The 26,226-nt window shown below is 38.9% G+C and overlaps 1 protein-coding gene across 8 annotated transcripts in view; it reads left to right on the top strand.

Annotated features, from left to right (window-relative positions):
* The window catches only part of wdr19 (WD repeat domain 19), a 184,735-nt gene that overhangs the window by 20,882 nt on the left and 137,627 nt on the right, over nucleotides 1-26,226 (top strand). For all 8 annotated transcript variants that reach the window (XR_011353628.1, XR_011353629.1, XM_069924914.1 and 5 more), the window contains 2 exons: nucleotides 7,397-7,462; nucleotides 7,763-7,888. Coding sequence is in view for 6 of the 8 variants with exons in the window: in XM_069924914.1 (XP_069781015.1) it covers nucleotides 7,397-7,462; nucleotides 7,763-7,888 (192 nt within the window). In the remaining 2 variants the exon portion in view is untranslated. The remainder of the gene's footprint in view (nucleotides 1-7,396; nucleotides 7,463-7,762; nucleotides 7,889-26,226) is intronic.

The following is a 26,226-nucleotide window of genomic DNA, read 5'->3' as shown; positions in this document are numbered from 1 at the left end:
ACAGGTTATTTTGAAGTCTTTTATTATATTCTCAACATTCATTTCTTTCGACAGGAAAGTAATTCTCTCATTATCTTCTGAGAAGTTACTAATGACCTAGAATGAAAAGGTCGTGATGTACTGGTACTTTTGCTTTCAGCTCTGATGTAGTAAACTCGAAGTGTCTGAACTTCTTCATCTTGCTTCTTGCATTGCTTAAATGCAAAATCTTTCTGCATTGTTCTTAATTGGGCCTTCAAGATACATTCTTGATTGTTTTCTGTCATGTGTTATTAACCAATGACTTGTTCTCTTTCAAAAGATGAATCTCCTCCTCTATCCTTTTATATCTTGATAAAACTGAATCTCTTTCCTCAATAACTATTCATTTCTTTTGCAGTTATTATTTTCTTCTGCTCTCTGGTTTTGCGAATTCTACTACAATGAAATCTTTCTGGTTACTGTTTTCATGATTATCCAATATTTTCAAGTCCCCTTTCAACATTTTGTTCTCTGAAGGCAGTTGCACCTGTTTTGCAGTCATTTGTTTTTGATCAATTACATAGGAATAATCACCAGCAGTATTTGCAACATCTTCTAATGCTTAATTTTCATCTATTATTGGTGAAAATAGTTCCTTCAATATTGGTTTAGATGCCTTTGATTTATTTTCACTTTAATCTGTTTTCTTTTATTCAGAAGTAACTTTCTTATTTACAGTCTTTTGCTGTTCCTACAGCTCATCAGGTTTCACAACCGAAATCCTGTTGACACTTGTCATTAATTGCTTCTCTGCGTTATCAATTTTCCCTCCTAGTGGTCCATTAATTGCCCATCCAAGCATGATTCCGACAGCATAAGGTCCATTTCCCATACTCTGTATTACTTCTAGTGGTTCCAAAGCCCTTGGTACATCTGAGCCAATCAGCTTCTCTATGTCAGAACCAATTCTAGGTAGATGTGGCCACAATCTGATATCATTTTAATTTGGCATGTTTCCCTTATGCACAGGCCTTGTCCTCTGGTTGTCTATGCTTGGAAAATCACAAAAATCGTTGCTGTTCCACCCAGCAAACTACATCAGTTTCAATGACCTTCTTGTGACCCATAGTCTTCAATAGAATTTTTGACCTACTTCCATGTAGATTAAGCTTATTCATTAACTCCACTATACAGAATAATGCAGTACTCCTGGGTCAAGAAATGCATAAGTATGCATTATGGTACTCCCTTTCTTGGTCTTGACCTGTACAGGCACAATTAGATTTTGTAGTTATCTTCACTGGTCTCAGTAAGACCAATTGTCTGAACAGAGGCTACAGCAGTATTTCTGACTGCTTTTTTGTTTCTGCTTGCTCTTTTTCAGTTGTATCCTTTCCTTGATGGATATGCAACATCTTAGGATGCTTCTGGTTGCATATATCGCAGTTGAGTAGCTTCTTGCAGCTTTTGCTGAGGTGTCCTTTACACAGATAGCTAAAACATATTCCATTTTCTTTCAGAAAAGCGATTTTCTCACCACGCAACTTCTTTTCAAATTGCACACTTTTCCAAAGTACTCATCTTTTCAGAACAAACATTTTTTTTTCTCAGCAAGCAACACAATCCTTCTCTTTATCTGTAATTGGTACAGAAGTAACAAAGGTGCTTCCCTTTATTTTTTGATGACGCTGTGACTTGGACTTTTTTATGTCTTTACTCATTTTTTGAATGTCCTTCATATTTTCAAATACTGATACAGTTGCAATCCGTACATGATATTCTAGGAACTTCACAATATCCTCAAAGGTAGTATCTTTTCTGTATTTTGTCTGAAGTTTACAAACTCTTGTTCTTCACAAATCCTTCAGCCTATAAGGCAATTTGCTTGTGATGATTAACATATTAGAAGGTAAGTTAAGCTCATGCATGTAGTCAATATCTTCCATGGCATTACAACATCCTCTTAAAAAGAGGACAAAGCCTTTGTATCCTCCAATTTTATTGATGACCATGAAAGAACCTTCTCCATATAACCCATTGCAATTTTATGCTCAGTGGCAAAATTATCTTGCAGTTATCCCCTTTATTGGATGCATATGCAACCAACTCCTCACAAATTCCTTTGGCTGTCCTCCAGTGTACTGCTCCAGGTAATAAAGATGATCTCTGGTGTTTTTATTCTTACTTTCGATATTATGTTCAATCAAAAGATTCAATGAATGCCTAATACTGAAGTGGATCACTGTTTAAAAAAATTGAATCTCCTTCTTGGGTAAGGAATAAAGACCTTGTTGCTGCATTAATAAAGCTGTAATTTCATTTTGTTTTGCCATGATTGACAATGTGTTGTTCACCGGTACTGTAGCTGAAAATGTCACATGTTCACCCTGATTTTTATGACCTGACGGAAGTGAATAAAACTTGTATCTCAGTCCGATGGAGTGATTATTGGTGTTTGAGCCCTGGCAACACCATGCTCGGGTAGGATTTGGTCCATGCCTTGTGACCATGCCTTCTCCCCATACCCCCTGATTCCTTTAGCCACAAGGGCCATATCCAATTTCCTCCTAAATATGAATAAGGAACCAGTTTCAACTATTTCCTGTGTCAAAGAATTCCACAGATTCACCACTCTCTGAGAATTTTTTTTTCCCATCTCAGTCCTAAAAGACATCCTGCTTATCTAAACTGTGTCCCCATGTTCTGGTTATCCCCAACATCGGGAACAAACTTTCTGTATCTAGCCTGTCCAATCCCTTAAGAATTTTATACGTTTATATAAGATTTCCCCCCTCAATCTTCTAAATTCCAGCAAGTATAAGCCTAGTCGATCCAGCCTTTCTTCATATGCAAAACCTGCCATCCCTGGTATAAATCTAATGAACTTTCTCTGCACTCCCTCCATGGCAAGGATGTCTTTCCTCAGATAAGGAGACCAAAACTGCACACAATACTCCAGGTGTGGTCTCACTAAGGCCCTGTACAACTGTAGTAGAACCTCTCTACTCCTGTACTTGAATCCTCTTGCCTTGAATGCCAACATACCATTCTCTTTCTTCACTATCTGCTGTACCTGCATGCCCACTTTCAATGACTGATACACAGCAACACCCAAGTCTCATTGCATCTCTCCTTTTCCTAAATGGATATCATTTAGGTAATAATCTTCTCTCATGTTCTTGCCTCCAAAGTGGATAACATCACATTTATCCATATTATATTGCATTTGCCATGCCTTGGCCCACTCACCTAACTTGTCCAAATCACCCTGCATCTTCCTAGTATCCTCTACACAGCTAACCCTGCTACCCAACTTCGTGTCATCTGCAAATTTTGAGATGCTGCTTCCTATTCCCACATCTAAGTCATTGTTATATATATATATTGTAAATAACAGTGGTCCCAGTACTGAGCCTTGCGGTACCCCACTAGTCACTGCCTACCATTCTGAAAAGAACCCGTTTATTCCTATATTTTGCTTTCGTCTGTCAACCAATTCTCCATCCACCTCAATACCATTACCTCCTATACTGTGCGCTTTAAGTTTGTACACTAATCTGTGTGGGACCTTATCAAATACCTTCTGAAAGTCCAGATATACCACATCCACTGGTTCTCCCTTATCCACTTTACTAGTTACATCCTCAAAAAATTCTATTAGTTTCGTCAGACATGATTTTCACTTCATAAAGCCATGCTGACTCTGTTCGATTATATCAGTATTCTCCAAATGTGCTGCAATTGCACCTTTAATAACTGACTAGCATTTTCCCCAATAGCGATGTCAGGCTAACTGGTCTATAGTTTCCCGATTCTCTCTCACTCCCTTCTTAAAAATTGGGGTTACATTTGCCACCCTCCAATCCTCAGGAAATAATCCAGAATCTAAAGAGTTTTGAAAAATTATCACTAATGCATCACTATTTCTTGGGCTACTTCCTTAAGCTCTCTTGGATGCAAACTATCTGGCCCTGGGGATTTATCTGCCTTTAATCCCTTCAATTTACCTAATACAACCTCTCAACTTACAGTTATTTCCTTCAGTTTTTCCCTCACATTGGATCCTCGGTCCACTACTATTTCCTGAAGATTAGTTATGTTTTCCTGAGTGAAGATAGAACTGAAGTAGTTATTCATTCGGTTTGCCATGACCTTGTTCCCCATGATCAATTCACCCTATTTCTGTCTGTAATGAACCCGGATTTGTCTTAACTAATCTCTACATATCTATAAAAGCTTTTACAATTTTTTTTATGTTCCTTGCCAGCTTTCTCTAAATTAGCATGTTGAGGAACCAATGAGGAAACAGGTCATTCTAGACTAGGTATTGAGTAATGGGAAGAGGTTAATTAGCAATTTTGTTGTGAGAAGCCCCTTGGGCAATATGGTGGAATTCTTCATTCAGATGGAGAGTGACAGAGTTGATTCAAATACAAAGGTATTTACCCTTTTACCCTTTTACCTTTCCTAATTAATCCTTTTGTCCTCTTCTGTTGAACTCTGAATTTCTCGCAATCATCAGGAATACTGCTTTTTCTGGCTAATTTATATGTTGCTTCTTTGGATTTGATTTTCTCCCTGATTTTCCTTTGTTAGCCATGAATGCACTATTTTCTTTGATTTATTCTTTTTCCAAATTGGGATGTACAATTGTATTTCATCCAAGCAATCTTTAAATGATTGCCATTGCATTTCCACTGTTAGTCCTTTAAGTATTATTTGCCAATCTATCTTAGCCAATTCACATCTCATATCATGAAATACCCTTTTTTAAGTTCAGAACCTTTGTATTTGAATCAACTCTGTCACTCTCCATCTGAATGAAGAATTCCACCATATTGCCCAAGGGGCTTCTCACAACAAAATTGCTAATTAACCCCTTCCCATTACTCAATATCTAGTCTAGAATGACCTGTTTCCTCATTGGTTCCTCAACATGCTAATTTAGAAAACAATCCCATGTACATTCTAAGAAATCCTCTTCCTCCTTACCCTTACCAATTTAGTTCACCAAATCTACATGTAGATTAAAGTCGCCCATTATAACTGCTGTACTTTTGTTACACTCATTACCAATTTCCTGTTTAATGGCATCCCTAACCTCACTGCTACTGTTAGGCAGCCTGTACACAACTCCCACTAGCGTCTTCTGCCCCTTAGTGTTTCGCAGCTCTACCCTTATCGATTCCACATTCTCCAAGCTAATGTCCTTCCTTTCTATTGCATTCACCTCCTCTCTAATCAACAACACTACCCAACCTCCTTTTCCTTTCTGTCTATCCCTCCTGAATATCGAATATCCCTGAATGTTGAGCTCCCAGTCATGGTCCCCTTGAAGCCATGTCTGTGATCCTGACTACATCATAGTTATTAATAGCTATCTCCACTTTCAGTTCATCCACCTTATTGCGAATGCTCCATACATTGAGACACAAAGCCTTCAGGCTTGCTTTTGCCACACTCTTATCCCTTTTACCATTTGGTGGAAAAGTGGCTCTTTTTAATTTTTATCCTGGTTTACCTGCCTGCCACTTTTGCATGTGATGACTTCTTACAATCAGACCTCTTGGGTCACTTTGAACAACAGATCCTTTTAAACTTGTCAGTACCTTAATTTCAGCCACCTTAGCAACAAGTTTTGATTTCAGATCCAATTGTTCCCTTTTTCTCCTTTGCTCTAATTGCTGCTTCTTTAGCTGCTCCTCCTCTAAGGATATTTCTCAATAAGCACATCTTGTTGTGCTTGAAGAGCGGCCAACTCAGCCTGAGCCTTTATATATTGAGGTGAAGCACTTGAAACACAGGAACCCCTGTAGCCCACTTTGGAACTTCTTTTGTTTCTCCTTCTTCCAGCATTTGACACACTGTCTTCTGGATTTACTTCTGGTACATCAGTTGTTGCCTGTAAATCTGACTCCTTTTCAAATTCGAATCGTACATTCTCTTCCCTTTCGTCCTCTTTGCCAACATTTTGTGAACATCTTTAGCCATTTTCGTACCACTGACTAGAATCAGCTGACATCATCTGCAGTGCTTTCACAGAGTCTTTACTCTCATCAACCAAGGTTGCCTCCTCCTTTAATTGCCTGTTGACGCAGTTCTTTCATAAGATCTTCCTTCTTCCAGGTTTATTAGTGTAGACTCCTAAAGCAGCGGCAGCAATTTCAACCATATCCATCTTGATGCCGAGTTCCCAGCACAGAAACACAAGCAAACTGTTCTGTTCTCAGCAAGAAAAAAATCCACCTCAGCATTCGTAATTTATATCACTAATTTGTAAGAAATGGCTTTACCAACATGTCAACAAAATCTTCTTCTCACAGGTTAGAAGTTTCAAACTCTTTTTCTGGCCACTACTCAGGCCAATGGATACGGATTACAAGCTGCAAAGCAACTCTGCATTTCTAAGGTGGCCACTGAATTGCTTTCAATACAATTCAATTTCCCCTTACAGCAGTCCAAATGTTCCAATAGAAATTTTTGTTGACTAATTGTAGCGACTTTGATTAATAAAATAATTTATAATAAATTAGGAGGCTAAGTGAGGCTTTTGTCTGCAACATGTTTCTTGAATGAATCAGTAACAAAGCCCAAATGAATTTTCTTTAAACAGGATTTATTGACAAACACAAAAAGGCTAACGACTGTAGTATTATTCAATATCAATAGCAAAAAACTACTGTAGAAGAAAGTAACATACTAGCTAAATACCGATTTAATCATAACGTAACGTTACAATCTCCGTGTAATGCTCGACAGAAATTATCGACACCTAATTCACCCTCTTTGGATTGCCCAACTGATGACCAGGGGTAACGAACCTCCTTTTTGATGTGCACAAACCCCCACAAATGCTCCTTGTAGAACATGCTGGCTCTAGCTCCAACTGTATGCCGAACCAAGCACACATGTGTCAACCCAGTCAATAACGCCTGTGTACTGGCAGACACGTTGGTCCCAGCTGAAGCTGCCACCACCAGAGCCAAGCCAATTGTGTATGTGCAGCTATGGGAAGAGGTCCTCAGACCCCAGGACATTGCTGATGCCCATAGCCAAACCACAGGTAAGGAATGAGTCTTTGGCTCTTGCACAAGCAGGGGTACCAAAACATTTTTTGTTCTGAGAAAGAAATGCCAAGGGATTTTTTCTTTGCCATTTCCCTCATTTTGTAAATGGCTTTTTGATAAATTGCTTTCAAATTGACATTTAATATTTCCTTATGGATATGCTATGTAAATGAAAACAAAGACCTGATTAGAAAACCTATATTACCCACTCTTTTATTGATTGTGATAATTGTTTTGGTTTGAAGAAATACTGCAAAATGGATTTAACAATTAACTGCAGTTTGCCAGAATATAAATAACTTAGTCACTTAAACTCTGCATATATTATTGTTATAAAACTGACTGTAGACTTGCTTGTTTTTTCCCAGGTCTGACCACGCAATAAAGATCTTTGACCGACATGGGCACAAAAGGAATGAAATTAATCTTCCAGGGTATGAAGAAAAAAATCATAGTCTTTAGAATTATAAAAGCAATATACCTTGCACTTAATAAAATTATTTACAGTTATTTATTTTGCATCTTGTCTTCTCAGGTGGGAGATTCACAGTATCTTTTTTACAATCCAACTTAACTGTGTTTTCATCAGTAATCTGCATCAGTAAATAAATAAATGTAACATTTTAGAAACAAGAGTCTTTAACAATTGCCTCTAAGCAAACAAGAATAAATTCTAATGTGAAAGTTAAACTTGTATTTGAATTAATTTATTTTATTTCCTCTAAATCATCTAGCGTTTGTATTTCCATGGATTGGGATAAAGATGGAGATTCCTTGGCTGTGATTGCTGACAAATCAAATGCTATCTATCTATGGGATGCAAACACTCACAGAACGTCACAGCTGGACTGTGGTATGAGGTGAGTCGATCATTACTGAAGTAAGTTTTGTTCTCTTTTTGTAATGCCTTCTTTTTCAAGATCAGAATGTATTTTTTGTAAGTGTTTTCATAAATACTGGACTTTCAGGATTATTTTCAGAATAATCAAAATACCCAAAATTACTAAAAATTCTCTAATAATATTACCTTTATTCTATGGCAAACTTACATACTGATGATGGCTTAGCATTACAGCAGAGATTACTCAACCTATGACTACACCACCTCTTTTTAAAAAAAAACATTTGTTGCAGTCACACACATACCAATGCCTACACTCACTAAAAAGTCTGAGGAGATTCGGTATATCATCGAATACTCTATCTAATTTTTCTTGGTGAGCTGTGGAAAGTACACTGACTAAATGCATCACAGCCTGGTTTGGTAATTTGAATGCATAGGGGTGCAGAAAGCTGTAGGAATAGCAAACATAACCAGGTTCTGACCTCTCATCGATTGAAGACATCAACATGACGTGCTGCGTCAAGAAGGCAGCCAACATCATAAAGGACTCCCAAAACCCTGGTCACAACCTCTTCTCACTGCTACCTTTGAGTAGAAAGTACATAAGGCTGAAGTCCAGCACCTTTAGGTTCAAGGGCATTTTCTTTCCAATCCCAATCAGGCTCTTCAATCTCTCCTTGTTACACTAATCATGGATTGCTCTAACACCACAAAAAGGACTGTCTGCACCATTGTAATGCCACTTTTTTTCTTGCACTATGGCAACTATGAATATGTATTATCAACATATTTTGCATTTATTATCTTTTTAATTTAATGTATGCTATTTGAAGTAATTAAGAAACACTTGTACAATATGAAGTAAGATTTTTGATACATTGTAAAATTTATATGCTAATAAACTCATTATCATTATTGGATTTGTACTCCCACTCTTTGTGTCAAAATAAAGCTAAGCACCTGAAGATTTTTGTAGTTTTCCAGTCATCTTAATCTGTGACTTCATCCATTGGAAATCGATTTATTTTTTATTTGCACCCCTCACAAAAGATATTGAAGATTTTTGTAATTTTCCAGTCATCTTAATCTGTGACTTCATCCATTGGAAATCGATGTATTTTTTATTTGCACCCCTCACAAAAGATATTGGAAGCAGTTTGAAAAGCAATTTTATAGACGAGAAAAAATAAATTTTGGCTTCAGAGAAAGAATGGGAAATACAGTACAACTCCGATTATCCAAAATTGGATTCTCCAAAATCATTTATTTGAAATTTTTTCGGAGCCAAACTGATCGGGGACCTCGAGCCCCCGGTGGCGGCAGCAGCGGACCTCGGGCCCTTGGCGGCAGCAGCAGCGGACCTCGGGCTACTGGCACGAGCAGAGGCTTGGTGGGGAGGTGTCGGTGATCCGCAGTGGCCAGAATTTTTTTGGTGAGAATTAAACATTTTAATGCTTAAGAAGCCTTCCCTTGTTGTTTGTTGTTGTTTAAACACTGTTACAAGTCTTTTGCTGTTGCTACTGAGCTTTTTTAAAAAAATGACTGGTTCTCCGAAAAAACCATTTATCTGAAATGGGCCTGATCCTGACCATTTTGCATAATTGGAATTGTACTGTCCAACTTTTTTGAATGGCTTTATCAGAAAGCTATCAGAGGCAGAGTAGGTTGAATGGCTTCCTCCTGTGTTGAATAATTTTGTTATTGTTTTATTGCTATCGCACATTCCAATCAGTTGAATGTATATACCCAAAATAATGAAATTGAAGTTAGCATTATTATTACACATGGTTTTAAAACCAAAAGAAACAATGATGTGTAATAGACAATGCAGAACCGGATCCTTAATTATTCCTAATTACTTGATGCAAAAATGGGTAAAAGTTCTCTCTTAGTTGATGGATGAATGGACTCTGATCATAGAACAGTGCAGCATAGGAACAGGCCCTTCAGCGCTTACCATGATGTCAATTTAACTCACTCCATCTGTTTGGACCTGGTGTGCACCCCTCTATTGCCTGCCTGCTACAGTGTCTGTTTAAATCCCTCTTCAATGTTCCTTTTGTTTCTGCTTCAACCACTCCACTGGCAATGCATCTACCACCCTCTGTAAAATAACTTGCCTTACAAATCTCCCTTAAATTTTCCCACCTCACAGATCTATGCCTTCTGACGACCTTCCCTTAAACCTATGCCTTCTGACAACCTTCCCTTAAACCTGTCTTCTGACGACCTTCCCTTAAACCTGTCTTCTGACGACCTTCCCTTAAACCTATGCCTTCTGACGACCTTCCCTTAAACCTATGCCTTCTGACGACCTTCCCTTAAACCTATGCCTTCTGACGACCTTCCCTTAAACCTATGCCTTCTGACGACCTTCCCTTAAACCTATGCCTTCTGACGACCTTCCCGTAAGCCTATGCCTTCTGACGACCTTCCCTTAAACCTATGCCTTCTGACGACCTTCCCTTAAACCTATGCCTTCTGACGACCTTCCCTTAAACCTATGCCTTCTGACGACCTTCCCTTAAACCTATGCCTTCTGACGACCTTCCCGTAAGCCTATGCCTTCTGACGACCTTCCCGTAAGCCTATGCCTTCTGACGACCTTCCCTTAAACCTATGCCTTCTGACGACCTTCCCTTAAACCTGTGCCTTCTGACGACCTTCCCTTAAACCTGTGCCTTCTGACGACCTTCCCTTAAACCTGTGCCTTCTGACGACCTTCCCTTAAACCTGTGCCTTCTGACGACCTTCCCTTAAACCTGTGCCTTCTGACGACCTTCCCTTAAACCTGTGCCTTCTGACGACCTTCCCTTAAACCTGTGCCTTCTGACGACCTTCCCTTAAATCTGTGCCTTCTGACGACCTTCCCTTAAACCTATGCCTTCTGACGACCTTCCCGTAAGCCTATGCCTTCTGACGACCTTCCCTTAAACCTATGCCTTCTGACGACCTTCCCTTAAACCTATGCCTTCTGACGACCTTCCCTTAAACCTATGCCTTCTGACGACCTTCCCTTAAACCTATGCCTTCTGACGACCTTCCCTTAAACCTGTGCCTTCTGACGACCTTCCCTTAAACCTATGCCTTCTGACGACCTTCCCTTAAACCTGTGCCTTCTGACGACCTTCCCTTAAACCTGTGCCTTCTGACGACCTTCCCTTAAACCTATGCCTTCTGACGACCTTCCCTTAAACCTATGCCTTCTGACGACCTTCCCTTAAACCTGTGCCTTCTGACGACCTTCCCTTAAACCTGTGCCTTCTGACGACCTTCCCTTAAACCTGTGCCTTCTGACGACCTTCCCTTAAACCTATGCCTTCTGACGACCTTCCCTTAAACCTATGCCTTCTGACGACCTTCCCTTAAACCTGTGCCTTCTGACGACCTTCCCTTAAACCTGTGCCTTCTGACGACCTTCCCTTAAACCTGTGCCTTCTGACGACCTTCCCTTAAACCTACGCCTTCTGACGACCTTCCCTTAAACCTACGCCTTCTGACGACCTTCCCTTAAACCTACGCCTTCTGACGACCTTCCCTTAAACCTACGCCTTCTGACGACCTTCCCTTAAACCTACGCCTTCTGACGACCTTCCCTTAAACCTACTCCTTCTGACGACCTTCCCTTAAACCTACGCCTTCTGACGACCTTCCCTTAAACCTACGCCATCTGACGACCTTCCCTTAAACCTACGCCTTCTGACGACCTTCCCTTAAACCTACGCCTTCTGACGACCTTCCTTTAAACCTACGCCTTCTGACGACCTTCCCTTAAACCTGCGCCTTCTGACGACCTTCCCTTAAACCTGTGCCTTCTGACGACCTTCCCTTAAACCTGTGCCTTCTGACGACCTTCCCTTAAACCTGTGCCTTCTGACGACCTTCCCTTAAACCTGTGCCTTCTGACGACCTTCCCTTAAACCTGTGCCTTCTGACGACCTTCCCTTAAACCTGTGCCTTCTGACGACCTTCCCTTAAACCTATGCCTTCTGACGACCTTCCCTTAAACCTATGCCTTCTGACGACCTTCCCTTAAACCTGTGCCTTCTGACGACCTTCCCTTAAACCTGTGCCTTCTGACGACCTTCCCTTAAACCTGTGCCTTCTGACGATCTTCCCTTAAACCTGTGCCTTCTGACGACCTTCCCTTAAACCTATGCCTTCTGACGACCTTCCCTTAAACCTGTGCCTTCTGACGACCTTCCCTTAAACCTGTGCCTTCTGACGACCTTCCCTTAAACCTGTGCCTTCTGACGACCTTCCCTTAAACCTGTGCCTTCTGACGACCTTCCCTTAAACCTGTGCCTTCTGACGACCTTCCCTTAAACCTACGCCTTCTGACGACCTTCCCTTAAACCTACTCCTTCTGACGACCTTCCCTTAAACCTACGCCTTCTGACGACCTTCCCTTAAACCTACGCCTTCTGACGACCTTCCCTTAAACCTACGCCTTCTGACGACCTTCCCTTAAACCTACTCCTTCTGACGACCTTCCCTTAAACCTACGCCTTCTGACGACCTTCCCTTAAACCTACGCCATCTGACGACCTTCCCTTAAACCTACGCCTTCTGACGACCTTCCCTTAAACCTACGCCTTCTGACGACCTTCCTTTAAACCTACGCCTTCTGACGACCTTCCCTTAAACCTACGCCTTCTGACGACCTTCCCTTAAACCTGTGCCTTCTGACGACCTTCCCTTAAACCTGTGCCTTCTGACGACCTTCCCTTAAACCTGTGCCTTCTGACGACCTTCCCTTAAACCTGTGCCTTCTGACGACCTTCCCTTAAACCTGTGCCTTCTGACGACCTTCCCTTAAACCTGTGCCTTCTGACGACCTTCCCTTAAACCTACGCCTTCTGACGACCTTCCCTTAAACCTACGCCTTCTGACGACCTTCCCTTAAACCTACGCCTTCTGACGACCTTCCCTTAAACCTACGCCTTCTGACGACCTTCCCTTAAACCTACGCCTTCTGACGACCTTCCCTTAAACCTACGCCTTCTGACGACCTTCCCTTAAACCTACGCCTTCTGACGACCTTCCCTTAAACCTACGCTATCTGACGACCTTCCCTTAAACCTACGCCTTCTGACGACCTTCCCTTAAACCTACGCCTTCTGACGACCTTCCTTTAAACCTATGCCTTCTGACGACCTTCCTTTAAACCTATGCCTTCTGACGACCTTCCCTTAAACCTATGCCTTCTGACGACCTTCCCTTAAACCTGTGCCTTCTGACGACCTTCCCTTAAACCTGTGCCTTCTGACGACCTTCCCTTAAACCTGTGCCTTCTGACGACCTTCCCTTAAACCTACGCCTTCTGACGACCTTCCCTTAAACCTGTGCCTTCTGACGACCTTCCCTTAAACCTACGCCTTCTGACGACCTTCCCTTAAACCTACGCCTTCTGACGACCTTCCCTTAAACCTACGCCTTCTGACGACCTTCCCTTAAACCTACGCCTTCTGACGACCTTCCCTTAAACCTACGCCTTCTGACGACCTTCCCTTAAACCTATGCCTTCTGACGACCTTCCCTACCTGACTATACCGCTCATGATTTTATATATATCAATAAAGCCACCTTTCAGACTCTGACACTGCAGAAAAAAACAACCCAACCCCCTTTTAGCTGATACTGTCCAGTTAGGGCAACATCCTAGAAAATTTCCAAAACTTCCATATCCTTTATATAGTGTGGTGATCAGAACTGTACACCATACTCAAATTGTGGCCTTAAAGTATTAATATAGCTACAACATACCTTTCTTTTATAATCAAAGCATCCCTCTATTCCCTGCCTGCTACAGTGTCTGTTTAAATCCCTCTTCAATGTTCCTTTTGTTTCTGCTTCAACCACTCCACTGGCAATACATCTACCACCCTCTGTAAAATAACTTGCCTTACAAATCTCCCTTAAATTTTCCCACCTCACAAATCTATGCCTTCTGACGACCTTCCCTTAAACCTATGCCTTCTGACGACCTTCCCTTAAACCTGTCTTCTCACAAACCAATACTGGCAAGCATGCTGTAATTTTAAAAAAAAATCTCTGTATCTACTTGTGTTGCTACTTTCAGGAAGCTGTAGACTCGGATTTCAGATTTATTGTCAGACTACATACATGACATCACATAGAACCCTGAGATTCTTTTTCCTGCGAGTGAGGCAAAATTACCACTTAGTAATACAAAATAACAGACTCAATGTGCACATGTAAACATTTAAAGAAATGTAGACAAATTGTGAATACACAGCGAGGGAAAAAAAAAATTGAAATCCAAAAGTAAGAATCCTTAAATAAGCCCCTGATTGAGTTTGTTGTTGAGGAGTCTGAAGGTTGAGGGGTAGCAGCAGCTCCTGAACCTTGTGTGAGTCTTGTGGCACCTTACTACTTTCTTGATGATAGCAACAAGAATGGAGCATGTGCTGGTAGTGTGAATCCTTAATGATTGCTGCTGCTCTCCAATGGCAATGTTCCCTTTCGATATTCGTGATGTTGGGGAGGGTTTTGCCTGTGATGTCATAGAAACATAGAAGATAGGAGCAGGAGGAGGTCATTCGACCCTTCGAGCCTGCTCTGCCATTCAATGAGATCATGGCTGATCTTAAAGTTCAGTACCCTGTCCCCGCCTTCTCTTCGTAACCTTTAATACCCTTATACTGAAGAAATAGATCTAATTCCCTCTTAAATATATTTAATGAACCTGCCTCTACTGCCCTCTGTGGCAATGAATTCCACAGATTCACCACCCTCTGGGTCAAGAAATTCCTCCTCATCTCGGTCCTAAATGGTTTGCCTATTATCCTCAAACCATGGCCCCGGGTTCTGGATTTTCCCATCATTGGAAACATCCCATCTGCATCCATTCTGTCCAGACCTGCCAGAATCTTGTATGTCTCTATGAGATCCCCTCTCAATCTTCTAAACTCCAGGGAGTAGAATCCCAATTTGCGCAATCTTTCCTCATAAGTCATTTCTGCCATTCTAGGTATCAGCCTGGTGAATCGTCTCTGCACTCCCTCCATTGCAAGAACATCCTTCCTTAGATAAGGTGACCAAAACTGCACACAATACTCCAGGTGGGGTCTCACCAAGGCCCTGTACAGCTGCAGTAAGGTATCCTTGTTCCTATACTCAAACCCTCTTGATATGAAGGCCAACATACCATTTGCCTTTTTAACTGCCTGCTGTACCTGCATGCTCGCCTTCAGAGACTGATGTACAAGTACCCCTAGATCTCTCTGCACTTCCCCATCTCTTAATCTATTGCCATTCAAATAGTAATCTGCCCTCCGGTTTGTATTACCAAAGTGGATAACCTCACATTTATCCACATTGTAGTGCATTTGCCATGTATCTGCCCAGTCCCTCAATTTATCCAAATCACACTGGAGTTTCCTGACCCCCTCTTCCTTGCACACAACCCCTCCTAGCTTAGTGTCATCTGCAAATTTGGAGATATTACATCCAATCCTCTCATCCAGATCATTAATGTAAATTGTAAACAGCTGGGGTCCCAGTACAGATCCCTGTGGTACCCCACTGGTCACTGGCTGCCACTCAGAAAATGAGCCATTTATCCCAACTCTCTGTCTTCTACCTGCCAGCCAGTTCTCAATCCACATCAATATTTTGCCCCCAATCCCATGAGCCTTGATTTTGGATGCCAATCGTTTATGCAGGACCTTATCGAAGGCCTTTTGGAAGTCCAGGTACACCACATCCACTGGCTCTCCCCCATCTATTTTACCTGTCACCATCTCAAAGAATTCCAATAGATTTGTCAAGCACGATTTACCTTTTGTAAATCCATGTTGACTCTGTCCGATCCCTTCTCTGCTAGTCATATGCTCAGCCTTAATAATGGATTCCATCATTTTGCCCACTACTGATGTAAGGCTCACCGGCCGATAATTCCCCGCCTTTTCTCTACCCCCCTTTTTAAATAGTGGGGTAACATTAGCTACCCTCCAATCCATGGGTACTGATCCTGAGTCTATCGAGTTCTGGAAAATAATTCTTAAAGCATTTGCTATCTGAATGGCCACTTCCTTGAGTACCCTAGGATGTAGATTATCAGGCCCTTGGGATTTATCTGCCTTCAATCCCATCAATTTCCCCAAGACCATGTCCTTAGAGATACTGATTTCTTTCAGTTCCTCCCTTGCATTAGTCTCTGTTTCCCAACATCCTTGGGAGGTTATTTGTATCCTCTCTTGTAAAAACAGAACTAAAGTAAGAATTTAATTGGTCTGCCATTTCCTTATTCCCCATTATATATTCCCCTGATTCCGACTGCAAAGGACCTACTCTGGATTTCACCAATCTTTTCCTCTTGATATTTATAAAAGCTTTTGCAGTCGGTTTTTATATTTGCCGCAAGCTTACTTTCGTAATTTATTTTTGCTCTCTTGATTAATCCCTTTGTCCTCCTTTGCTGCATCTTGAACTGCTCCCAGTCTTCGGTTGCGGTACTTTTTTTGGCCAATTGATATGCTCTCTCTTTGGACCCAATGCTGTCTCTAATTTCCCTTGTTATTCACGGTTGAGTCACCTTTTTTGGTTTATTATGCCAAACCGGTATAAACGATTTTTGCAATTTCTCCTTTAGATCTGTGAATGCTTTCCATTGTCTATCCACAGTCAACTCCCCCATAAACACCACCCAATCAATCTTATTCAACTCCCGTCTCATACCATCATAATTCCCTTTATTTAAATTCAGGACCTTAGTCTCGGTTTTAATCTCATCACTCTCCATGTCGAGTGAGAATTCGATCATATTGTGATCGCTCCTACCCAAAGGGCCTCACACAACAATGGCCTGCTCCCGAGTTGGTTCCTCGACATATTGGTCTAGATAACTGTCCCGTAAACATTCAAGGAATTCCTCCTCCTCTGTATTTTTACCAATTTGACTAGTCCAATCTATATGCAAATTAAAGTCTCCCATGATGACAGCTGTTCCCTTATTGCACGCTTTTCTAATTTCTCTTTTAATGCCTTCCCTCACCTCTACACTACTATTTGGAGGCCTATATACCACCCCCACTAACGTTTTCCGCCCCTTGCTATTCCTCAGTTCTACCCATATAGATTCCTGGGTTGTGTCCACTCAGGGCTTTCCACTCAGAGGTATTGGTGTACCCATACCAAACCGTGATGCAACCACTCAACACACTTGCCACCACACATCTGTAGAAATTTGGCAGTTAGTTTCTGATGTCATACTAAATTTCTGCAAACTCCTGAGGAAGTAGAGGCATTGACGTGCTTTCTTCTCAATGCCATTTGTGTGTTGGGTCCAGGAAAAATTCTCTGAGATAGTGACTCCCAAGAACTTGTATTTGCTCACCCTCTCCACCTCTGCATTCCCCAGTAATCACTGGATCGAGCGCTTCATCACACTCCAAGATCCCTGTACATCAATATTCCTAAGCATCCTGTGCCATTTACAGTATATTTTCCTCCTGTATTTGATCTCCCAAAATGCAATTTGCATTTACACTTGTCCAGATTAAATTCCAATGATTATAGCCTGCTGTATACTTTGACAACTTTTCTCACTGTCCATATCTCCAATAATTTTCATGTTGTCAGCAATATTACCAATCAAACCACCTACATTTTCATCCAGATCATTTAACAATCGCAACAGCAGCAGACACAGCACTGATTCTTGTGAAACACCACTGGTGATCCTACTCCAGTCAGAGTAACACCTCTCCACTACTATCCTCTGACTAAGACACAGTACTCTAGGTATGGTTGCAGTAGATCCTTTTTGCTCATAAATTCAAACCCTCTAGCAATGAAGAGCAACTTCTTATTTGCCACGTTGATTACCTTCTGCACTTGCAAACTAAGTTTTTGCGATTCATGTACTACTTGGACTCATTAGACAACAGTGTGAAAAAATTTTCAACATTCAACTAATAATCCAATTTAACATTTTTCCTTCCAATGTGGGTGATGTACCATTTACTAATGTTCAACTACATCTGCCAGATCCTTGGGATTTATTATACTTGTATAGATGTGTGTGTGTGTGTGTGTGCAATATATAAAACATAGTGATATATAAAATATAGTCTCTTACATAATGTTCAAGACAAAGACACTTTTTTTCCTTTATTTACCAGAGAGCTACACAGTTTTACATTTGTAATCAAATAATTCACATTTAATTAAAGTGCATATTTCAGATTTTATTCAAGGTTATTTCTATACATTTAGTTTGACCATGTAGAAATGACATCACTTTTTTTTGAAAATTTTATTTTCCATTTATGTCAAAACATTTACAGTATTTATCCATAACATGAAAATTATAATATGACACAAAAATAATACAATTTTTATATATTTTCTCCCCCCCACCCATCCCCCTCCCTCCCCAAAAAAGTAGGGAAAAAAAGAAAAGGAAAAGCCTGTCTAATAAACCTATATCTTTTAATTAATTAATTGCAGTTTACATAACAATCAAACCATAACTAATTAGGGCAGGTTGGATGGGACGTGGTAAAGTCATAGCAATAAAATCCATGTAGGGTTTCAAAATCTCCAAAATTTTCTGGTTGATTTTGTAAATTATATGTTATTCTCTCTAATGGTATACAATTTAATAATTCCATTCGCCATATATGCAAACCCACAATATCACCAGATTTCCATGTTACAGCTATAGATTTCTTTGCTATTGCTACATTTAAAAACTTCTTTTAATAAATATCTAACTTCAATTGGTAAATATCTCCCAATAAAAATACTCTGGAATCCTTCAAAATTTTTTCATCTTAAAAACTCATCCTAATAAAATACTTATATCCTTCCAAAACCTATCTACCTTTTCACATTGCCAGATTGCATGCAAGAAAGAACCTACTTTTTTACAACTAAAACATTGATCAGAACAATTTGAATGAAGTGCATGCAATTTGGAGTATAAAATATAATTGATGTAAAAAAATTAAATTGTACTATTTGATATCTAACAGTATTGTATTAGTTACACTTTCATAGTATAATTTTGACCATACTTTGTCTTGAACCTGTTATGAGCCCAAAGGACCCCAAAACCCAGCAGCAATAGACATTCACCAAGACAAATGGCTTTCAAAACAAAAGTTATTTTTAATCAACTTCAAACATGAAAATAGAATCAAACTTTAACTTAACTCTATACTTATACTTAACTATATACCAACCCAAATTACCCCCTTCTAAGTCTAAGCGCATGTGTATGTAATGTGTATTTAAGAAAAGTTCTTTGGTTCACAGTTCAATCTCGGTTCTTCTTCTTCCAAGTTCTCTGGTTGCAGGCAATCACCATACTGTGCACAGAATTTAGCATGTATAAAGTTCACCAGGCTTGATGCTTGAAAGGTAAATGTTTACCGCTCAGGAAGGTTCTTGTAGGGTTTGCAGAGAGAGATATTTGTTGCTCCAGGATTTCCACAACCGAGGTACCACCACTAGTCACCTCAGGGTCTCGCTGATGAAACTTGCCCCATCATAGTCTTCAAGATGGTAACCTCTTTCTTGAAGCTACCACAGAGTTCCATTCCTTCCTCTATTTCAAGAGAAACATCAGACAGATAGCACTTCCAGCCATCTACTGCTCTGGAACTTGCTTTCATCCATTTCAAACAGTTTTTCCTGGATTGCACTTTTCAGTTACTTGTCAGTGTCCTACACACTGACTGACTGAGCTGTTAACTCTACTCTCTCTTTTCCAACTGAAACTCCAAAGAGAGCATGTGACTCATGCCTTGCAAAACCCCCACCTTCTCCAGCAAACAACAGGAGTTCTTCCTTCTGCTCCCACCTGTTGTTATCTTAGGTAAATAACCCAAGATTGACCTTTCTGTGCACTCTGCAGAAAGGGTACTGATAGACAGCATGACTCCAGCAAGAAAATGATCAAGCATTTTATGACGTCAGTTCAATTAACACCTACTTGTGAAAGGTGCTTACATTCTCCAGAGATCTTCAGTCTTTCAAATAAGATCTGTTTTAAAATGTGTGTATATATGTGACCTACTCTAAATCTTATAAATTCTCCCCAAATATTAATATTGTTACACTGTATATTTTTTTCCCATCTAGATTTGGATTTAAATAAATCCATTTTCTGAATAGTAATTTGATATACATATTAGTAATAAATCTTTCAATAAACATATCCGTTATTAGATATTCAAATAGAATTTGTTCTGGCAATTTAAAATTTTCTTTTTAAATATGATTTAAGTTGATAAGAAAAAAATAGTATTATTTAGTATATTATACTTATCTTTCAATTGATCAAATGTTAAAAAAAAACAAAAAACAATCCCTTATTTTTTATTCCACAATTATACCAAACATCGAAATAATGATTATTAACTGTAAAAGGAATTAATATTTAATATTATTTTAGCCAATTGATAATTCTTCATTCCTCTTTCTACATGTACTCTGTTCCATACTTATATTTGAAGTATATGCTTCAAAATTTTCCTTTTAATAACCCCTTATTGCATTTACATAAAATGTGTTCAAAATTACTTTCTCCTATTTTACTTATTTCAATTTGCAAATAACAAGAGGACAAAAATCTAAGTTGAACCACTTTATAATAATATTTAAAATTAGACAATCAAAGTCCCCCTTGATCACATTTCCATGTTAATTTTTCCAATGTCATCCATGTTGTTTTATCCCTCCAAATAAATCTTCTTACACTTTCATTTAAATCCTGAAAAAAACGTTATTGGTACAAAAATCGGTAAAGATTGAAAAAGGTATTATATTCTAGGAAAGATATTCATCTTCACACAATTAATCCTTCCTATTAAAGAAATAGGCAATCTTTCCACCTTAATAAATCTTCTTTAATTTTTCTCAATAAAGGTATGTAGTTTAATTTAAATAAATTATTTAAATTCTTATCAACATTAATTCCTAAATAATTTAATTGTACCAGTCTGCCATTTAAATTATGTCCTTTTATTAACTTGAGAATAGTCTGTCTCAATCATTGGCATCAGTTCACTTTTATCAATATTTACTTTGTAACCTGATACTTGCCCATACTCTGCCAACCTTTTGAAATGAGCTTTAGGGTTTGTAAGATATAATATTACATCATCTGCAAAAAGTTCTATATCATGTATCTTAAAGCCCTCAATCTAATTATCATTTCCAATCACCTCAGCTAAATGTTCTATAGCTAAAGCAAATAAAAAAAGGAGATAATGAACATCCTTGTCTTGATAATTTTTCCAACAAAAAAGATTTTGATATTTGCCTATTTGTAATCACCTTAGCTTTTGAAGAATTATATAATGGTCTTATTGAATTTATAAAATATGTTGGAATTCCAAAAGCCTTCAGTACTTTAAATAAATAATCCCATTCTAATCTATTAAACACCTTTTCTGCATCTAAAGCTAAGGCCATTGATGGTATTTTTCTTTTCTGAGTTGTATCTATTAAACTTAAAAATCTAACAATATTATCAGCTGATCTATTTTTATTAAAACCTATATGGTCCATATTAATAAATTTAGGTAAACATTTAGCTAATCTATTAGCTATGAGTTTGGACAAAATTTTATAATCAGTATTCAATAATGAAATGGGTCTGTATGAAAATGGAAGCAAAGGGTCCTTCCCTTTTTCTGGAATAACTGTTATTAACCCAATTTTAAGCAACTCAGATAAGTCCCAAAGATCTTCCAGTTGATCTAACAATCCCATAAATAACAGAATTAATAGCTCTTTAAATTTTTTATAAAACTCCAGAGAGAAACCATCCTCCCCTGGAGCCTTATTATTTGATAAAAACATCAATATATCATATAATTCTGTCACTGTAAATGGATTTGTTAACTCTGTCTTCTCTTCTATGCTTAACTGTGGTAAAATTTGGACAAATATTTGTCTATTTTATCCCCATACTTCAGAGATTCCGATTTATAGAATTTCTTATAGAATTTCATAAACAGATCATTAATACCTTGTGTTTTATAAGTAAGATTACCAGAATCTTCTTTTACAACTACTTTTGTTCTCGATACTTATTCAATCTTCAATTGGCATGCTAAAACTTTGTGCTTTATCTCCCAATTCATAATATTTTTGTTGGGTTTGTCTTGTAACCCTTTCTACTCTATATGTTTGTATTGTATTAAGCTTCAATTTCTTTAAATCTAACATTTTCCTTTGCTCATCATTCCCTTGATTTCACAATTCTTTTTCCATCTTTATTATTTCCTTTTCCAAAGAATTAACTTCAGACATGTATTCTTTTTTAAAGTTTGTCCTCTTAAATAAGCCTTCAAAGAATCCCATAACACAAACTTGTTAGTTATAGAATGTTCATTTAGGTCCATAAAATTTTTTATCTGTTGCCTTATAAAGTCACAAAAATCTTTTCAATTATGCTGCATTAAACCTCCATCTTTAACCTATATTTTGCTCCTCCTCCAGTAAAACTGACATAACTAAAGATGAATGATCAGACCTGATATTCAATACTATGAACTCTTGGCTGGAGTTGAGAGACGATTTAAAAACATATGTCTTATGCCTATAAGAATAAAATGAATAATCCCTCATATCAAGATGCATCTTCCTCCAACAATCCTCCAACAAGTTTCATTTCATTCATTCATAAAATTTTTCACATCCTTTGTCACCTTATTTTTAACCATGATTCCTCCTGATCTATCCAACTTGGAATCAAAGGTAAAATTAGTCTCCTCCCATAATTATTTTCCATTTTGCATTAGCTAACTGCATAAAAGCATCATGTATAAATTTTCCATCATCTACATTCAGTGCATATACATTCATCAAAGTCCAATATTCAGAATATGTTTTGCAATTTATCATCACATACCTCCCCACTTTATCAGTCATTTCTGTGACAGAGTATTTAGAGATGGTTTGGGAGGAATTGTTAAAACAGCTTGCACACACACATTTTAAAACACAGAATATTTGCAGGAGGCAACAAAGTATTGACAGCAGCTTGCCTGGGAGAGCATGTGATCTTTTCGGGCAGAGGGGAAATGTTTTGCTCTCAGAGAGGGAGGGTGTGAAACAGAGAAAGGAGTCACAGAAATTATTTCCAGAAGGACAAAGCTGGAAAACTTTGGAAGGCTGCCTGGTTAAAGGAGAAGACTGGCGATCTGAAAGGTGACCTGAAAGAAAGAGGATAATCTGGAGAACCCTGAAGAGGGCAAATTTCGTCAGTAAGACTGATTGAGGAGGAATCAGTTGTGGATGTCCTGGAAAAGGAATCGCTCTCTGAAAACCAGCATAACCCTCCGAGTGGTAACCATTTGCCTGAGTGGTAACCATTAAGTACCAAAGACTAGTGAACTTTGTTAATGCTAACTTCTCTGTACATTACAAGAATTGCCTGCAACCAGTGAGATTGAATTGTGATCCAAAGAACTTTTCTAATCTTAAATATACATTACACACACCTGCGCTTAGTATTTGAGGGGGGGGATTAAGTAGTTAGGCAGGTTAAATTAAAGTTTATTTCTGCTTTCTTGTTCAAATATAATTAAAAACAACTTTTGTCTAAGTAACACTGTGTTGTGGTGCATATCTATTGCTGCTGGTTTTTGGGGTCCTCTGGACTCCATAATATTACATCCAATATTTCAATTGGTAGACTTTTTATTAATACCGCTACTCCTCTAGCTTTAGAATTAAATCCCTTCTTCCCACCATTCATAAGTAAAATTTCAAATTTAGATTGTCTTGATAACCATAAAGTATGTCCAAAATTATGCAAAAATAAAGATTTAATTTGATAATAACAAAAAAGAGTATTTTAGTGGTATTTCATATTTTTATTTCATTCTTTGAAAGGAAATGAAATAGCCTGCTTCATAACAATCTTGTACAAATTTAATTCCTTTTTGGTCCCATAATTTCAAAAACTGATTATTAAGCATAAAAGGAAAAAGCATTCTGATATAAAGGTGTCTTACTTGAAATTTTCCCTTGTGCACCTATTACATCATTTATTTTATTCCATAATTCCATTAAATGTGTCAAAATAGGTGAATTATAATTACATAACTTAGAATTCCATTTATAAATAAAATAATCCATCCATCTTCTTCTCACCAATTTGAGACAATTCAATATTTACCCATACCAATGATTTTTCCAAATCAAACATTCTATTAATAAATTTTAATTGTGCTGCTTTATAATAATTTTGAAAATTTGGAACCTGTAAACCTCCTAATTCATATTTCCAAGTATCTCTAGATACTTATACATAATATCACTAAGAATACTTTCCAATAGTTTACCGACCACCGATGTCAAACTTACTGGCCTATAATTGCTGGGCCTACACCTGGAGTCCTTTTTAAATAGAGGAACCACATTTGCGACACGCCAATCCTGCTGTACCATGCCCCCTTCTAGTGACTGTTGAAAAATTACTGTTAGAGCCTCCACTATTTCCTTCCTGACTTCTCTCAAGGTCCTGGGGAAAATTCTGTCGGGACCCAGAGACTTATCCACCTTTATATGCCTCAAAAATTAAAATACCCCCTCTTTCTTAATCCCTACATTTCCTATTATCACCCCTTTTGCTTCTATTATCCTACACTATTCCATATCATTTTCCCTAGTGAATACCAAAGAGAAGAACTCATTCAATATCTCCCCCATCTCATTTGGCTCCGCACACATTTGTCCGCTCTAAGGAACCAATTTTATCCATCATCCTTTTGGCCTACCCACACATGTCTCCTCCGACAGAGGCCCACAGTTTACTCCACACTCTGGGACATTTTGATGCGACTGCAGGGAATACAGCTCCACCACAAGACAGCCTCCCACCTGCAGTAGAATGGCCTAGTGGAGCAGTTCCATAGGTTCCAAGGCTGCACTGATGGCCCACCTCCAGAGACCTGATTGGGCGGACGAAGTGCCCTGAATCCTCCTGGGAATAAGAATGGAACCCAAGGAGGATCTCAACTCATCGGCCCCGCTCATTGTACCTGGGGAATTTGTGCCCACAGAACGTGGACAGGAGGTGCTAACAACTGAAGTCTTAAGCAGACCATGGGAGTGGCTTGGAAAATTGGCCTCAATTCCCACGTCAAGGCATGAAACAACAACACCCTTCCTACCAAAGGAACTCCAAGACTGTGTGTTTGTGCTAAGAGGTGCACACAGGCCATCCTTACAGAGGCCATATGAGGGCCCCTTCAGATTGCTATGAAACAATTGTTCAACTTGTGTATTGGACATTTGGGGGCATTCAGAGACATTTATGATGATCAACTAAAGCCCGCACATCTCGACCTTGATCAGCCCTTGCCACGAACCCTGATGCAAATGCACAGATGACCGCCCAAGAGTGGTGGACAGTAATGATGCCAGAGGTTTTAGCCTCCTATTGGCAGTTCTGGTAGGTGGGGAGAGGGGCATGTAGCTGCTTACTGGAGGCTTAATCAAACCGGCTCAGAAGGTTCTGAGTGACATTGTGACACCACAATGCAGTGGCGTCACAATGCGATGATGACATTTGGAATGCTCGGAGTTTTAAATGCTGTGCGTGACTGAGTTAATTACTTTTGTTGAATTTGATCTTGACTGTGTCTGATCATTTTCTCATTCTTTATTTCGCACTGCAACACAGTTGCTACGGTATAATAAACAGAAATGCAAGTCAGTACAAGCTGGTCAAAACACACTTTTGAACTTCATATGACCTTAAAGGTTAAATTCATTGTGGTCATGACCATTCAGCATCAAATGTTACCCCAACTGAACCTCCTTGGACATTTTTAGAGTGTTCAATATTGATTTGCATGGAGAACAGACATACATGCTTAAATATATATTAGGGGTGGGTGGGGGTGTGTGTGTGCGCACCTGCAGATTCTCTATGTCGTCTACACAGTTTTAGTGCCATCAACAAATTGGGTCCCTTCCTCCAGATTATTTATTCTCCAAGATTTGTTAAGCCCTTTGCAAATTAAGTGTGGTTCCTGCATGACTGTACCACAGTGGTTTGGTACTCCATTAAATGAATGTACAGATTATATTTTGAAAATAATATGTAAGAGCATTACTGACTTCAAGTTTGTAGTTCTTTGAAAAATCACCAACTAACTTTCATGAGGTCTGCCAAATGATTTTTGTTACAAGCCCAAAGGACCCCAAAACCCAGCAGCGATAGACATTCACCAAGACAAGTAGTTACTTAAGCAAAAGTTGTTTTTAATTATCTTTAAACATGAAAATAGAATAAACTTTAACTTATCTCTATTAACTAACCCAACTTAACCCCTTCTAATTCTAAGCACACGTGTAAAT

This window comes from Narcine bancroftii, chromosome 3 (assembly GCF_036971445.1).
Source record: "Narcine bancroftii isolate sNarBan1 chromosome 3, sNarBan1.hap1, whole genome shotgun sequence".
In the NCBI taxonomy this organism is placed as follows: Eukaryota; Metazoa; Chordata; class Chondrichthyes; order Torpediniformes; family Narcinidae; genus Narcine; species Narcine bancroftii.
Note: the sequence above shows the minus strand (reverse complement) of the source record. Positions and strands in the feature narration are given on the sequence as shown.